This window comes from Patiria miniata, unplaced genomic scaffold (genome assembly GCF_015706575.1).
Source record: "Patiria miniata isolate m_02_andy unplaced genomic scaffold, ASM1570657v1 HiC_scaffold_24, whole genome shotgun sequence".
NCBI lineage: Eukaryota > Metazoa > Echinodermata > Asteroidea > Valvatida > Asterinidae > Patiria > Patiria miniata.
In genome coordinates, this window is record NW_024037063.1 from 20,968,885 (window position 1) to 20,986,207 (window position 17,323).

Consider the following 17,323-nt stretch of genomic DNA (forward strand, 5'->3'; position numbering starts at 1 on the left):
ACTTGGAAATTCTCTGGGTCCAAGTGTCAATGTTCCCAAGACACATCATGTTGTTGATAGCCCCATATACTGTCTTTGTAGCATGACCACGCTTGTCAGGGTTTGGCTACATGTAGGGAGCCAAAAACCAAATCTAGTCTTGGGTCAAGTCTAGTCGTTGGGAGGGGGGGGGGGGGGGGAAGAGTGTCTCCAATGATGGCTTAACTGCGGACAGACATGTCATGTACAAGTGCTAGTCAATTTGGCCAGGGCAGCTGGGAGCGCGTTGATAGACGGGGCTCCCTCGCACCTCGTTTCTCCTCCAGGAGGGATTTGTTTGAAAAAACGAAAGGTGTGGGATATGCAGCAGTGTGTGTTGATGTGGGAATTTTGGGTTGAAGGGGGGCCGGGAAGCTTAAAGTGGCAGCCACAAAAACAGAAAGAAGAAGTCCTGCTGAAGGTGGAGGTATTAAAGTGGCAGCCACAAAAAAAGAGGTTAATATGGGAAATGGTAATGGTTTGTGGGGAGTGTGGCTTAAAGGGTTCGTCACTTATGATCAGATGGTCAGGGTTCGAATTCAGCTGCTGGTCACATGTTATGTCCTTGGGCAAGCCATTTCACCTGCGTCCCATCCAGCGGGAGTAGAAATATTCTCAGTCGTTTCATGCTACTGAAACTGGAGATAAACGCCGGCCTGATGAGCCACATTGGCTCTTGACTGTACACAAGCGACGATGCACACGCGTGTGGTTACTATTATTCGCATAACTGTAATCTGCTGAATGAGAACGTGTCCCGGACGCTGATTTTGAGGGCAATTCAACACATGACTCGGCAATTTCTGAATTGAAGTCGAGATCCAGTTCTGTCACAGCTAAAGTAGCATTTCATTTTGTAAAATGTACCTGAAATGAAGTGACATTAAATACACCGTTCCATGAAGTTTTGTGATATTGGCTTCAGGTTTCCTATACAATTTAATATTCATAAAAAACGCAAGTTCATTTTTTCGTCATGTAAACCTGGTGAACTTTAAGAACTATGCCAGCTGTCTTTAATTTTGTAGGTGTCACTGACAAGTCTTTTAAAAAAATATCTTCCATGTCAGTCCCCTCCCCAGCCACAGTGCCCTATAAATCATGGAGTAAGTGTGATTTTTTTTTATTGCCCCATCCCCGAAGCTGTAAACCAGCTGATGTGTTTTTGCAGTTGTTTGTTTGCTTTGTCAGAAGAGAGAACGAAAAGAAAAGCGCTGGGGGTAGAGTCCAGCGATTTCCGGTGGATCAGGAGAAAGTTGTTTTGACTTTTTGATAAGTTGGGACTGAGACTGAAAGGGATCGTTCTCAGTTTTGAAGTGACTTGGCCAACGATAGTAGTCTATAATATTAGGAGTGACATCATGCAGTTTGTACATGTAACTGCCTCTGCACCTAAGGCCTACATGCATGCAGCTTTGCTGTTTTGAGACTCGTAAATCTTTCAGAAGAGAAATTTTAGACTTTGTTGCATCGTGTTGTTGAATTTTTTGTGTGGATCTGACGAAAATATGGAACCTGATAAGACACAAAATAATAATGTGGATGCAGAGGTAAGTTTCGATGTTTAGTTTTGGGTTTTTAATTGGTTAGGGACAAATCCAACTTCATGCAACGTCCGTGACAAAGCTTTTAAGAGCTCAGTGAATAAACCTGAAAATGTATTTTTCAAGTCATATACATGTACATCCATCATCGAGTAATGGTCAAGAACAGACTACCGATATGTGTAGGAGTTTTGAATCATTTCTCTGAATCATTATTAAATTAGAAATAAGGGAATAAATGTGTGCTTGGCCGGTTTTAAACACTCTGTTTAAGACCAGTTGGAGTCTGGATGCTAATAATTACCTGTGCCTACGTGTGCATTGTGAACGTTCAACCAATGAAACGGTAACTAAAAGGCACTGGATTTCAAAGGAGTCAGAATGTCATGTGACACTGGAAAAGTGTTACAGACCAGCCAGCCGGTCTTTATCAACTGTTTAAAACCGGCCACGTGACGGGCTCTCGACCAATAGGAATGGGTAAACTGTCTTAGGTATTTGTGAATAATGTTTTTTGGCTTCATCATTTCCTTTCATACATGTAACACTAGAAAAGATGGTTCCTTTTTCCAAAGATTCCTCAGTTTTTGTTGGTAATAGATGAGAGTTGTAGATCGGGTTTTCAGTCTGAAGTTTATATTGATAACGAATAAAACTGCAAACTGATTTCTGACTGGATTAACCTGAAATGTACCAATAAAAAATTAAGGTGACGTGACGTACCGATCTTAACAACATCTTCTTCAGAGGCCAAATAACAGAGGTACAAGAAAACAAAATGTAGGGACTCCCAAGCATGCAGGGTTGGGAGGAGAAGCTTGAAGCCTGCTGCACACGAGAGCTACGTGCTGAGCAAAAAGTCATTCGAGGCCGTTTGCTCAGCACGTAGCTCACCGTGTGTGGTGAATTTTTGCTGAGTTTTCTGCCTCGCGAGGCCGTGAGGCAAATATCTGTGCTGTTTGATTTGCGTGTGCTGAGTTGAAAATATTAACTAGCAAATGAAAGCACGTACGTTATTCTTGTTTGTCGGTCGCTCAATTTAAAATATGGGGACAAAGGTCAGCAGGCTTTAGAAGATTTGCACAAAAATATCTTAAAATCACGTGTACAGAGTACTTGATTTCATTGGTTGACCGCATGCGGTGAGTTTTTTGCCTCACGCAACAGGATAGATATTTGCCTCGATCACGGCCTCGCGAGGCAGAAAACTCGGCAAAAATTCACTGCACACGGGGATATTTTGTGATCTACGTGCTGAGCAAACGGCCTCAAATGACTTTTTGCTCAGCACGTACATGTAGCTCTCCGTAGCTCTCGTGTGCGGGGGGTTTAAGAGAGGAATTAATTAGGGGACAGAACAGTGTGGGTGGAGATCAAAGGAAAAGGAGTAGGAGAACGAACAAAGGATGGATTCAATAGAGGACATGCCAAGAAGGATTAATTAGGGGACACACAAAAAGTACAAAGCAACTGCCCCATGATGGATTATCTGCACAATGCTTTTCGCCATTGAAGGGGGCCTTCATGATAAAATTGATAGTCATGCCCAGATTAGTCTATAAAACAGGTCCATCCATATGTTTCATTTCTTTCACATGTTCTAGCAGGTGAAGTGGAACTGTTTATGAAACATGTGCACTGCACTTCCAAATAGTGCATTCTGTCACGTCCAGTTGAGAATGTTGTTGACCGAAATGTCAGATAAAGACTTATACATTGTTCAAGCTTGGACAGACATTGTGGAGTATGTTGATGATTTACATCTTTCGTGATGTTACGGGAAGTACATGTAGGCCCTAGATGTAGTTGCCACAACCAGGTCCGAATTTCATTGCCCTTAGCGAAAATTCCCTACATATGGTAGCAGAAAATTCCGTGCTTACGGTGAGTGTATTTCATGGGTTAGCGAGGAATTTTGGCTTATGCGTATTTGTACATCCCGTAACTATAAGATTCTGTGCTTACAGGGTTAGCGCAGTATTTTCTGCTAGTGCTGTTAGCACAGAATGATGACTGTAAGCACGGAATTCTGTGGTTAACAGAGCCATGAAATTGCATGGGCCTGGAATATTCGTGGACTGTGTCATGTACATGTGTACATAGGTGTTCATCATGAACCTACATGTACAGTGTATCGGGATACATTGACTGAACTCAATGACTTGACTCGAGGCAGACTCGAGTCACTGTTTTTGGTGACTTGACCCCACTTGAGTCCCAACGGGTAACTGACTCGACTTGACTTGAGTCACTGCAAGCAAATGACTCTACTTGACTCCAGTCCCTCATCAAAAAAACTTGACTCAACTCGAGTCAGAGGCTAATAATGCTCGAATCCCAAAACTGTGCAAATCTATATTTGCGGTGAACTTGGTACTAAGGAATAAATGTTGGCACTCGTACTTCGCGTTACCCTCAAGTTGTGGCCGCTTATCGCGTACAAATATAAGCCGCATCACAGACTCTTGAGGCCCACCTCGTGGTTTTGTAACATAGTGCACAAACTACTATCCTGGCACCAGACTTTAATTGCATTTCCAAATTCTTGGTTTCATCATCGGCTTCGGAAGATTTTCCTTCTTCTTTTCTGAAATTTAAATTATTAGATGGATGTTCAAATGTCAGTGACTCGAATTGACTCAAGCATAAATTTGACTCACCCGACTCGACCACACGCTGTGACACTTCCTTAAAATGACTCGATTTGAGTCACATCCTTGAAATGACTTGACTTGAGTCACAGAATTCAGTGACTCGATCATTACAACTTTGTTGGGATGTATTACTTTCCCCTGACTATCAAGTGACAAGCGAACATATATCTTGCGCAGCAACGTTGGGCATGACTTCCAGAGAAGAGATTGTCATTGTGTGTTTGCCTTTTCACTCTGTCATCTCATCTACATTCACCCGTGTTGAAATCATCATGTTGCGGACCCGGAGCTGATTGACATAGGTCCCGAGGTTGTACCGTTCACACTGATTTGTACACCAGTCGACTGTAAATGTTGTACTTTCTACCTCAGTAGAGCCTCTCAAACGTGGTCCCATGGCAAACAGGATATATCAGGTTCGAACCATGGCTCTGCCCACGTGAATGTTTGATCTCAAAACTGACCAATGAGCTTCAGCTTGGTGTCAGGAGTAATTAAACCTCAACCCTGGTAATGTAACCCCAAGGTCATTGGTAGTCTGAGGATCAGCGGGCAGATCCACGGTACGAACGCCTGATATATCATAACATGTAAATATTATGCGACCCTCGCGCGCCAGCCAATCGGAGTGGCCCTTAGAAAGGTGATGTCATTTAGATCAGAAAGGTGGACTACATGTAAGCTGTGGATTGGCCAATTTGGATGCCATGTTTTTGTAATACAACAATGGGTTACGGAAGACCTGGGCCCAATTTCACAGCGCTGGTAAGCACACGATTTTCTGCTAACAGAGCCTCTGTCTATTTCAGCAAAAGGCATGCTTACCTCAGAGGAAAAATTTGCTTAACTTAGTGACGTAACAATAGAAATCTCCATGCACGCGCGACCGTTAGCACACACACGCCGTGAAATAGTGCTTAAGGTTAGCAAATTTTTCCGCTATGCTAAACACACCTTTTCTGCTAACTGTTAAGCAGCGTCGTGAAATTGGGCCCAGATAGAAGGCGCCCACTGAACTGTCAGACTCTTGAGGTCAAGATGCAGTCTTGTTCTGCATAATTAATCGCCGAATCTGCTCGCATATCATAGACCCTTGCTGTGCCAGGGGATATTTTATAGACTTACAGCTCATTGGCAGTGGTGTACAGAAATGTACTGAAAATTGAAAGTGGACCTGTTTTCATTGTACATTTAAATGCAATTATGTACGATACATACGGTACACGATTTGCACACGGCACACTCATTTACATTATTCCTAATATTCACAATGTAGTGATGGAGGTTTGGAATTGTGAGTGTTCAGGGTACTGTATATTAATGTGTACAAAATGTATTGCACAAGGCACAGTATGTATTTTGAAGGTCACAAACTTGACATCAGTACTACATTTTGTATATGCGAGCTGAATTTGAGCTACTGAGAGTTGTGTTGTGAATTCCAATGTGGTTGATTTTTTAACAATTAACATATTTCCAGTCATGCAGACCTGAGACTAACTAATAAATTTCATTTCTTTTCTCCTTGCCATTCCACTACAAAAAAACCCCAAGTGTCCCAAATTTCCCTTGCCTCATTTTGTCTTCCTCAATCTTAAAAATGTCTCCATCCTGTTTCTTCTGTTCTTAAACCACTCTCTTCAACCCCCACCAGCGTTGCCACTCCTCAAATTTGAAAACCCAAAGATGACCGCAGAAATTTTCCAAGATTTCCCACAATATCAGCACTATTTATCAAAATAGCAGCACAGACCCTATTTTTATGTAAATGGGGCTCATAAAATGCTTCAATAAACATTTTGCGCATTGCATTCGCAATCCATATTTTCGTATGTTCTCAATACGCCACTAAATCCCAAGGCTTAGCTCAACGTACTCAAGCCCCGGCCTAAATTCCCAAGATTTTGGGAAAAATCCCAAGGAGTGGCTCTGCTGCCTGAGGTTGTTAACCCTGCTCTACATTTCCATGTACTGTCACCTCCCATTTTCTCATATTTAATCCCCTACTAATACTTGTCTATTTAATCCCCTTAATCCCTTTCCATTTAATCCCTTTAATCCCTTTCCATTCTAATCCCCTCTTCCCTATAACAACAGAGCCCTGCGTCCATGGCGATGGCCGTATCAATTCTGGGACATTTTAAACGCTACAAGGTTAGCAGTTTTACTACAAATTTTGCTTAAATCTGAGGCAAAACTCATCCGCTTCAAAGCTCAAACATTTGCATAATTTGCATCAGCGCCTCCCATTAGTGACACAGTAAGCCAACCGCTTGTGTGCATTTTTGTGTAAAACACACCCACTCATTTGCATATTCATGCCAAAGCTCCTGTCATGTGTTGCCTTATTTGCATACAGTGGATTTGATTTGCCACCTTGGGCACTTACAGGCTCCTCCCATGCCCTTACCATGCTGGAATCTCATTGGCTGTGGAGCTGCTGTGATTGAAAATATGTTAATTTGATCAGCCACATTGTAATAAGAAGTGTGATTTTATTTTGCTTCATTTGGATTGTGATTCCTTCTTCCAAAAACATGCTCTCAAAAAGTTATCACAATATTTGTCGATGTTAAGTTTGAAATTCTTTTACATTATATTTAAGTTTTTGCCCTGCCTCATCTTTCCTACAACTAGTGATGAAATGTAATTATGTTTTCATTGTTTTTAAATTGTTGATACAGGTAATTCAAGTACGGCATTTCAATATTTTGAAGTGTCAATCCATGTGTATACATTGCTGTTCTTTGTGCATTTTGCTTTTTGTTGCAGCCTTTAAAGCTACAGTCCATCATTTGCAGCTACATGTATCCAAAAAGTAACTGACTTATTGTTGAAAAACATACTTGGTTGAAAGATAGTAAGGGGACTAAACTCCCTGTGAAATTGTTCTTTCTGGTAAGCTGTCATTTTGAAGAAATCAACGAAAGAAGGCCTTTATGTTGGAAATGTCTGTTAGTAGTTCGTTTTTTTTTTATTCGGCGAAGCACGCCAAAGCGTTGGCATGACGCACACGCGCGTGCAGTTGCTCTCAGTCGTGGGATCGGTGCATGACATCTCATTGCTGCAATCGGCTCAGTAAGAACGTGTTTGGGACGCTGAATTCAGGCCCAATTCAAAACATGATTCAGCAACTTTTGATTTGAAATCTAGATCCCAGAATGCTGTTTTTCTCAGAATATATAGCTGAAGCTGAGCTGAAAATTCATCAGGTTAGTTGTTCAGCACTCTTCTTTAGATTTTGAGCTTGTTTGCTGCTTCAAACGAACAAAATGCACAAATTACAAATGATGGACTGTACCTTAAAAAAACAACACATTTGAAATTTAAATTAGTTCTGGTGTAGCTGTTTTTGATTCATATTTGAACAACAATTTGCATATTTATGTATAAAAATTTGCAAAAAAATTTACCATGAAAGGTGAAAACATTTTATTCACAGTTCGGAGGAATGAACTTTTGCTCAATTTTTTTTTAATTTGTCAAATTCACTTCATGTTCGTAAAGTTTTCATGATAGATGCTTGATTTTTCCAGGGCCAGAAAAAACCCCGAGAAATTGGTGCATTGCCAGCTGTACTTATATAAGTTTGCAATCATACGTACATGGCCCTAAGTGTGCACACATTTTATGTGTTGGCAGATCACGGGTGACGTACAAACCCTAAGGAAAGGTTAGAATATTACCACGTGTGAAATGATGCATTTATCTCTGAGGGGGAAAGATTTACAGGTCTAGTGGAGGTGGAAGCTATATTCGAAATAAATTTACGTACAGTGACAGTGTAAATGTATTGGCATATTGTGCTGTGTGAAAATTGGCCATTTCCATTCTCAAGATTTCACTAGTAATATCCATGCCGTTTTGCTCTAAACTAAAATTATTAAAGAATAAATTATTTCTAAGCTGGAAATTATAATTTGTAATAAATCTGAATATTAGCTCATTAAAATGTACTTTGCATATTAAATGGAGCATTAAAGGTGTCCATCATTTGTGCATTTTGTTCGTTTGAACAAACGTGCTCAAAGTCTAAAGAAGGGTGCTGAACAACTAACCTGATGAAGTTTCAGCTCAGATTCAGCTGTGCATTTCGAGAAAAACAGCATTCTAGTATCTCAATTTCAAATCAAAAGTTGCTAAATCATGTTTTGAATTGGGCCTGAATTCAGCGTCCGAAACACGTTCTCAGTGAGCCAATTGCAGTTACGCGATGTGGCGCAGCGATCCGACGAATGATAGCAACTGCGCGTGTGTGCATCATGTCAACGCTTGCACGCGCTTCGCTGAATAAAAAAACGAACTACTAACAGAAATTTCCAACGGTGCATCTTAAGACGCAATGTTGAAAAGGCCTTCTTTCGTTAGTCTCTTCAAAATGACAGCTTGCCAGAAAGAATAATTTCACAGGGAGTTTAGTCCTTTTACCATCTTTCAACCAAGTATATTTTTCAACAATAATTATGTCAGTTACTTTTTTGATAGCTGCAAATGATGGACTGTAGCTTTAAATTTAAAATAATCACCAGAAGTGTGAAAAATTGGCCTTCTTGAAGTATGGTTTTAAAGCATAATGACTCGAAGACTACAGTGTAGATGTAGACTGCACTACATTATAAGCCTTGTAATAATTAGATGTAAACATACAATAATAAATTGTACTCCAGAAGCCCAGAGGATGAATCCTGCATATATAATCACCAGAAAAAAAATCATAATTCTAGTTGGAATAAAAAAAAAAATTCCAGGGTAACCTGAACGGTCCTTATGAACTTGAGAAGACCGTACACGTACCTGGCGAATGGACTTTGAATTCTATTAACTGTCGTCGGTGTGAAAACGTATAACCATTGACTGTTCCTTGTCGTGCAAATGCTGCTTATGGATTGCCTACTGAAAAATTATGGAGATAATTGTGAGAGGAGTATTGCTAAGGAACAGACATGCTACATGTACATACACGGACGAGACTAGTCTTGGCTCAAGACGTCAGTGATCAAGAGCGATAGTTTCAATGATCTGTAGCGCCCTTGCATAATTGATTTCTTATATTCTCTCACTAGTCTTGGTCATTTTGTAGCAATGGCATGAATGGGGGCGTGGCCATTTTATGTAAATTGGAACGTCTGTATAAATTTGAACAAAACGGCAGTTCCCATTTGCCGCAGTCATTGGCGCCTTCACGCCCTGTATCACAGCGTCGCAAATGTTTACAACCGTCGGGCGAGCTATCAAACTGTTTCTCGATCGCTGATTGGTTCCTTAGGAAAGCGATGATGCTGGCTCACCATACGCGTTGGGAGAGCCTTTGAACTATTTCTCGATCGCTGATTGGTTCCGTAGGAAAGCCTATACGGAGAAAATAAAGAAAAATTTAAACCGCTGATACGAAATGGCCAAGAGGTTAGTGCGAGTAGGCCCGCTGGTCTAATTGTTGTGCCACTAGAGGGCGCACTATGCACCATCCACTATCAATCACTAGCGTCTGGGGCCAAGACTAGTGCGAGACATCCCAGTCCTTTATATTATAATTACTGTTTCCCGTTGCTGGCCTGGACAGAAATCATAATTCATTTTCTATCGACTCTCTTTCAGTTTCGATGGTAATGTTTGAATGGAAAAGATGCGTCCCGGACTCTGACTTTTTTGTCTGACAATTAGATTTGTGGAACTCGCAAATGATTATTTCGTACTTTTCCTCCTTTTGTGGGTTGGTTATGTGTGGAGGTAGCCTCATAATTGAATCAAGAAGCACTCCTTTTTTTGCAGGAATTGATGCCTTTCTTTGGCCGACAATATGTGATTTCATAAAATTAAATCAAGGCCCCGCTGTCGTGCATTTTCTTGCATTTTCAAGCATTTCCTCACTCAGCCCTGTTTTAAATTCAGGGTTTTTTATAACGCTACGTTGTACAGTGGGTATTTTTTGCTAGATTGACAAATTCTGTCTATAAAATACACAAAAATCTACAAATCGTTGAAAAATCGTCATCAGTTGTTCATCAGTCATTCTATAAATTTAGGGTCCAAAGTTTAATATTTTTCCTGTCCGCGTTACTTCTGAACTTTGTAATTTTCCATTCAAGTCTCATTAAGAATTACATGTACTTTAAACAATTTGTTTGTTCGTTGGGTAGTTTGCTATTCATAATCACTCTTGGAGGACCACTGCATTAAGGAGTGCATCAGAATTATAAAATCATAGATGCTGGATGTACATGTAGATGTAACAGGAACTGGACAAAAAAGTGGATTCTAAATTCATGGAATGACCCATGTGCATACATGTACCGATACTTAGATTTCTTATTAATGTTTCAGTGCATTTTCCCACAATCAGTAAACTGCCTATGCATGCATATATGTAAAAATGATACTTGAAGAATTTAGAGGAGCCAAAAAAAAAACCAGTACAATACATTCCTGAAAAAAAAACAGGACATAGAGTAATGACATAAACATTGTCAAAGCAACATCAATTTGTCATGCAACAAATCTAATTTCAGTACCTCTATGAATCATCCCCCATACCGTCCCTTAGATATTTATAACGAACGTTGCACGCATATTCACTCAAAGAAATAAACGGAAATACCGGAACTTGTACACATTGCAAACCTTGGAAGTAGAACAGACTAACGACTTTACCACTGTCAAGAAAACATCAATCCGTTAGACATATCCAACTGAAATTTTCCATAAAACCATTCCCCATTAACCCTTTCTTGTGAGACAGAAATGATCCAATATGTAAAACAAAACAAAGGAGTTGTATGAATACTCATACATATTTGTGTATTTCCTGATAAGAATTGAAAACAAAAATTCTTAATTGAGCAGATGTTCATGTTTATGTATAGAAGTATAGGTATACATGTACATGTATATGTACATGTATCTTTAAGAAGTACATTGTCATAAAGTGTGCAAATGTAGACTAACGACCAAAACACTGTTAAGAAACATCAATCCTTCTTGACGTCTCCAACAAATTTACATTCCTTTTTGACATACCAAACTTGAATACACACGTGAAGCATTCTTCCGTAACCGACCCTTTCCCTAAAAGATAAACGATCCAATTTAAAAAAAAAAAACTGTAATTGTAACTATATAGCGTCAGTGTGAAGACGTGTCATGGTTATCAATCCATCCTCTGACAATCATTTCTCTTTCTCGATTTCTCTCTCTCTGTTGAAAAACAAAAAAATTCCCGTTGGCTGGATCCCCGTGTGGCGGTGTGTGTTTAGATGGTGAAGTACCAGCGGTCTTCCTTGAGCGGTGCTGACGAGCTGTCGGATCATGACCAGGCCACAGTCACGGCTCTGCCCAACAGCCAGCCGGCAGCCCACAACCAGAACTCCACTGCCTCAGGATTGGCTGAGGGTGATAGCTCGAACGGGAAGATGGGGGAAAATAACTGCACCAAGGTAGGCTTGATCCCGGCAGGATACTGATAAAAAAATCCTTTCATTTCATTTTTTTTGTCCGTACAATGCCTGGCGTGAGTGAAGTGGCTGAGAGAAAGTGCATATCGGATTGCTATAGTTGCATAGTTGTAGGTTTTGTGTTTGTGTTAGTTGCACATGTAAGTGAAACAGTCCTTTTTAAGCTTCAATAGGAGATGCAGAATTTTCCAAAGGGGTTGCTGGGATGTTGGGGTCCAAGATATTTCAGGGGGAGGAGGGGGAGGGGAGGGTATAATGATGATAATTGGCATTGCAGTCAACTCACAAAAAGATCAAAGGCCTGAAAGCAATTAATCAACGTTGCAATATCGATTGATGATGTCACATTCCGGGAACTTGGGTGTTGAGATTTGTTTTCAATTTTGTAAATAATAAACATAATTTACATTTCGTTTGAATTGGGAACATTATGATAGAAGAAAGAAGCCGAATTCAGATAGGGAGTTCTAAAACAGGCAGTGCGAAGGAAAACAGCTTGACGAATATCTTACAGTGCTAGCTTTGCTATACCTGATTGTTCATCATTAAAATTATCAGTGCACTAAGGCCAAAAAATTAAAATATTCGGTCTCTGGTCAGACCAAAGTTCCGGAATTGACGCGGCGACGCGGCTGTTTTTTTTTTTTGCTTTTTTTTTTTTTCTTCAAGCTTGAATTGTACAGACAAGGTGGGGTTCTATTTTGCTTTTTTGGTGTCCTCATGTACATTGGTGTCCTCCATAATTTGCCTTGGTGCTTTCGATCATTTGCCTTGGTGCAATTTCCCATTCCTTTGTGCTCTTTGGTAAAAAAAATTGAGGAGGTGCGGAAATAGAGGGCGCTGTTGGAGCTACCGCAGAACATTTTGGAAAAACAAAAGATCGACGCGCATGATTAAAATCGACGCGCGCGCTGGCCAGAGACCGACTTATTTTTTGGGGGGGCCTAAGATAAAGATAGAAATTGTGAAATTGTACCTGATACATGTAAGGTACTTATCATTTCCTGTTAGTGCATTTTTTGTTTAAAGCAACAAAATTGCTCAAATTCTTTAGACAGCTGCATAACAGCTATAAACCTGTGGAAGTTTATATGTAGCTCAGAGGCTTCTAAACATTTTTTGAGAATACGGAGAATAATTACATAATATAGGATGGCTTTGAGGTGGATACAAGAATATATTGCATGAGCTATGACAATATTGCACAAGTCGAAGACGAGTGCAGTATTGTCATAGCGAGTGCAATATATTCTTGTATCCCCCCCCAAAAAAGCCATCCAATAATATTATTATTATTTATATCAGGCTGACTTTATTCGCAAGAAATACAATTCAAGACACTGTTTTGATTTCATCTTGTTCGTCAAACTATTTGAAACTGCCATTGTAATTGTTGACAACAGTGCGCGTATACCTGGCCTGCTGCGCGCCGCATGCTCGCTGCGTGAGCGTCTGTGTTGGATGGGACGTGCGCTACGCTCTGTTGACTGGTTGACAACTGTGAGTTTCTACGCTCTTGATCATGCGGGAACCAGGGAAAAACCTAGATGACGGCGCGCCAGACAATATCAAAATTATTGCTGTCATCCGGGTACGTTTTACAAAAGCATACAATAGGTCTCATTCAAATGACGTCGTTTCCTACAGACCATCCATGTGCATCAGCATTTTTGAGTGTCAACTTGCATAACGCGCATCAGCTGTGTCGTATTTCGAACACATTTCGAGCAACAAGCACGCGTGTTTGGAACACGCAGTTGCAGTTCTCCTACAGATATGGCCGTCATTGAGCGAGCCCTATACGCCGAATTATTTTTACCGCTCGAAGCCTCATATAAACAATAATGCAAAATGTTTTGGGATTTGTAACTGGATTCCGTTACTAATCAGGCTAACTGAATGCATTGCACATAAAAAGTGTGCCCGCAGGCCCGCTTGCTTTGAAACCACTTTCAATGTTTGTTTTCTACAGAGTGATACTCCATTTCAGACGTAAAAATTTCACTGGATATTCCATACCAGTCCTGTCTTCATTTTCAGCAAGATTTCTGTCACACTATCTGTTTAGTAATTGTCAAGGCACACATAATTGCAAATCCTACCAGACTTTAATTTGTTCACTAGGGAGTCATTACATGTTTTTCACATGTAGTTCATGTTCACAGAACTAGGCCGTGAAAAATCTGGTCAAAATTAAGGTAGTGAATAATTCAAAAACCAGATGTCGAAACCATAGATACGTTTTATTAGTAATGGTAGACCTGATGCATCTAGACACGTATACTATATTGGTGATATTAAAGGGGCCATGGGCTGAATTTTTCTTCGGAACACATTTTATGCAACTTTTTACTCCTCTTAAAATGCATGAAAACTATTTGACTTTCCTTTTTGGTTAATTTTATTGAGTAGTGCACTTCTTTAAGCATTAAAATTTGTCCATGCTTTTCCGGACAATTAGGGTGCTGTTGCGGTGATGTCATTTCAGGAAGACACTGTTCAGTTTAGGGGTTTTCTGTTCAAAATGTGAAACCAAAAATGTGTTTATTGTCACTTCAAAGGAAAAATATAACTGAATTTACAATCTCTTTTACATGTATACAACGCCTGTGAATAAATCCCTGTCGCCTGATTGGTAGGTTGTTGATCACATGTCATTGAATTGTCCATTGCACGGTAAAACTTTTGGCGGCTCTGACCAATCAGATGATGCAAATTAATTCAGGTTTTGTAGAAAACAAATAATGAATGTTTCACATTTGTGCATTGGAACAAATACATGTAATTTCATTCGGTGACAGATGGAATGTTCCATTCCACTCGGTTTCACCTCATGGAATGGAACATTCCATCTGTCACTCATGAAATTATTCTTTCCATTGCACTCATAAACATTCATAATTTGTATGATAACTTGATTTTGCTGTCCTTAAATTCCTGAATCTAGCATTTCATTGTTGTTCCTGTGAACTGAGGATTTTCTGACTTCCCCCAGGTACCAGATGTGCACTACAAAAACTCCAATGCCAACAACATCAAGTACATCAAAGGGGAGATGGGCGGGCCTTCGGGGAAGCTGAGTGGGCGGACGTTACTGGAGAAGATTCTGGTGGTGCTTTGCGTGGTGCTTTTACTTGTAGTGCTCATCCTTGCCATCTTGTATGCAATCGAAAGGCAGGAAGGTGAGTTACCAGACTCATTCGCAATGTATTTTCTCGTCATACATTTATGGGCAATTCCACTCCAAAGTGCATGGGCACAGCTGAAAAAAATGGAACAGTTATTAAGTCTTCAGAACTACAGGGTGTGTCAAGAAAAAGAAAACCCAATGGCATCCCCTATTTTGTAATGAAGTTCTGCATGCAGCGCTTTCCAGATCTAGGATATGAAAGCCCAACTAATAAGCTTTCTTTTAGTACAAGAATCATTCAAATCACCCATGTACTTTTCGAGTTATGGAATTTTGAACACAGATCACTTTTTAGGTACGTGACATTTCAGTAAAATGAAACGATGTATCATAAAAACGATACCAGAATAGTCGCATAAGTCTCCATGGCAGCCAGGTAGAAGGTAGGGCAAGGCTATAAACTCTTGACATTATGAAGTATGTTGTTTTAACATTGGAAGCAGAAGGTGTTTAAATAAAGGTTATGATAAGAGCCAGTCATCATGGTTATGAGAGTGTTCTGATTTTTTTTAATATGTGACTTATTTTCATTTTGCTGAAATATCACTTACCTTTATTGTGATCCATGGACAAAATTACAAAACTGTGTGTGTTTAAAAATCCATAACTTGAAAGTACATGAGCGATATGAACGATTCTTTTACTAAATTAAACTTATTAATTGGACTTATACATCCTACATCTTGAATCTTGAATCTTGGGGTCAAATGAGGTCATTGTTGATTTTCAACTGAAAAGTGTGCCTACTAACTGACTGTATAAATACTGCCAGCATGCCGGGGGATCGCCCAAGTTTAACTTGCAGTATTTTTTAGCAATACAAAAGTTAGTCGCTTTTGGATTAATGACACGTGTACATGTACATCGAGCAAAAGTACCTGCCCATGTTTAGTTGTGGATTAAGTTCCTTTGCAATGTTCAAGCTTTTCGCAGCTCGACAAGAATCAAAGCGTATTATTTTTGTTCATCATTGGTGCAAAGAAACCAAAATAAAAGCTTATTTTGCAGAAGGTTGAAAACGTCCAAAATGGAAAAAAAATAAAAAATTGAATTATTAAAAGTAAAATTGTAAAATCATTAGCCACAGTTTTTTTTAGAGAAAAAAGAAAACACCAAAAACTATTTGAAGGAGTAATAGTTGTACTTTACTGCATCAGGTTTTTCGTCTTCCTGGGGAAAACATTTTTTAAAAAATGAACTGATGTCAACCGGTAGCGCTAGCGGAGATGGATTTGTCGTGAGCATCAATAAATCTCCCGTCGAAATTGAAACATACAATATTCATGCGTGTACTCTAATGAGCCGCAGCCGAACCGTTATTGTAGGATATGCATTAATGATAGTGCACTGGCTGACTAGCTGGGAAACAGAGTGTAGGAACAAGCATCGTGGCGTGAAGAGTTGGTTTAAAGGTGCACTTCTGTTTGGAGATCGCCAAAATCAAGCCAATATTGTTTACACTTCACAGGCCATGTACAGTACGTTGTACATCTATTTAAAGGCGTAGGTCACAGAAGCTTTAGTGCCCTGAAAATTTGGGTGAAATTTTATTGTTGGGTCAACCCTCGGGGCCCCTCATAACATGTTGGTGCACCCCCTCCCCCTCCACTCCCCACCACACCCCCCCTAGGCCCCCCTGAAGACACTATTGCTTTGTGCACATTCAAAATATAATTAGTCATGCATATTTTGCGCTATATGCGTGAGAACCAGTACTCAGACGCTTTGTCCAAAAGGCCCTCTCTTGTTCGTGCATGGAGCAGATATATCTTTATAAAGATAGGGCCTATTTCAAACTGATTTATTTCCCAAAATGGTGCATTGTGGATGAAAGTGCCCCTTTAAGGACAAAAATGGGCAGTGTACTGTTACTGCACTTTTACTTTCGAATGCTTGCCGGAAATTATCTAGGAAATATGAACGGCTCATTTGTTCTTGTTTCTGTTGTTTTTAAGGAATGCTATTGTACTTTTTTGGTTCTTCCTGATTAATATTTTCTTCGCTGCTGACATTTCCATGTCCTTTCTCAGTTAATTACTTTCATGCAGATGTAACATGTGTAAGTACAACGTACGTCAAAAGTCAATCTATGTGTATGATAATTAATACATGGAACAGAAAAAAATCTTCTTATTCGCATTCATACTTTGTAAAGTATGGCATATGTACATGTACATGTAGGCCTTAATACATGAACATCTTCAGCTTTGGGCTCGAGTTAATTCTTCCCAAATCATCTTACAAAATTCAGAAAAGAAGTTATGGTCATATTTTGGCGTCAGATCACATTAGTATGTACGATAAAAAAAAACTTCCTTCTGTCAAATGTATAAAAACCAAAAAGTCTGGGCCCATGAGGCAAGTCAGTAATTCTCAACGTGTCTCCAGTATGACTAGACATCCTAAGCACTAGTAGCATGAGTGTCCGAAGGGGGAAAAATTGAATTAAGCTCGAGGGAGTTTTTACTC

At 39.8% G+C, this 17,323-nt stretch overlaps 1 protein-coding gene across 3 annotated transcripts in view; it reads left to right on the plus strand.

Annotated features, from left to right (window-relative positions):
* LOC119732715 (endothelin-converting enzyme homolog) overlaps positions 1 to 17,323 on the plus strand; it is a 67,194-nt gene that overhangs the window by 23,585 nt on the left and 26,286 nt on the right. For all 3 annotated transcript variants that reach the window (XM_038206360.1, XM_038206361.1, XM_038206359.1), the window contains 2 exons: positions 11,467 to 11,646; positions 14,660 to 14,846. In XM_038206360.1, the coding sequence (XP_038062288.1) occupies positions 11,467 to 11,646; positions 14,660 to 14,846 (367 nt within the window). The remainder of the gene's footprint in view (positions 1 to 11,466; positions 11,647 to 14,659; positions 14,847 to 17,323) is intronic.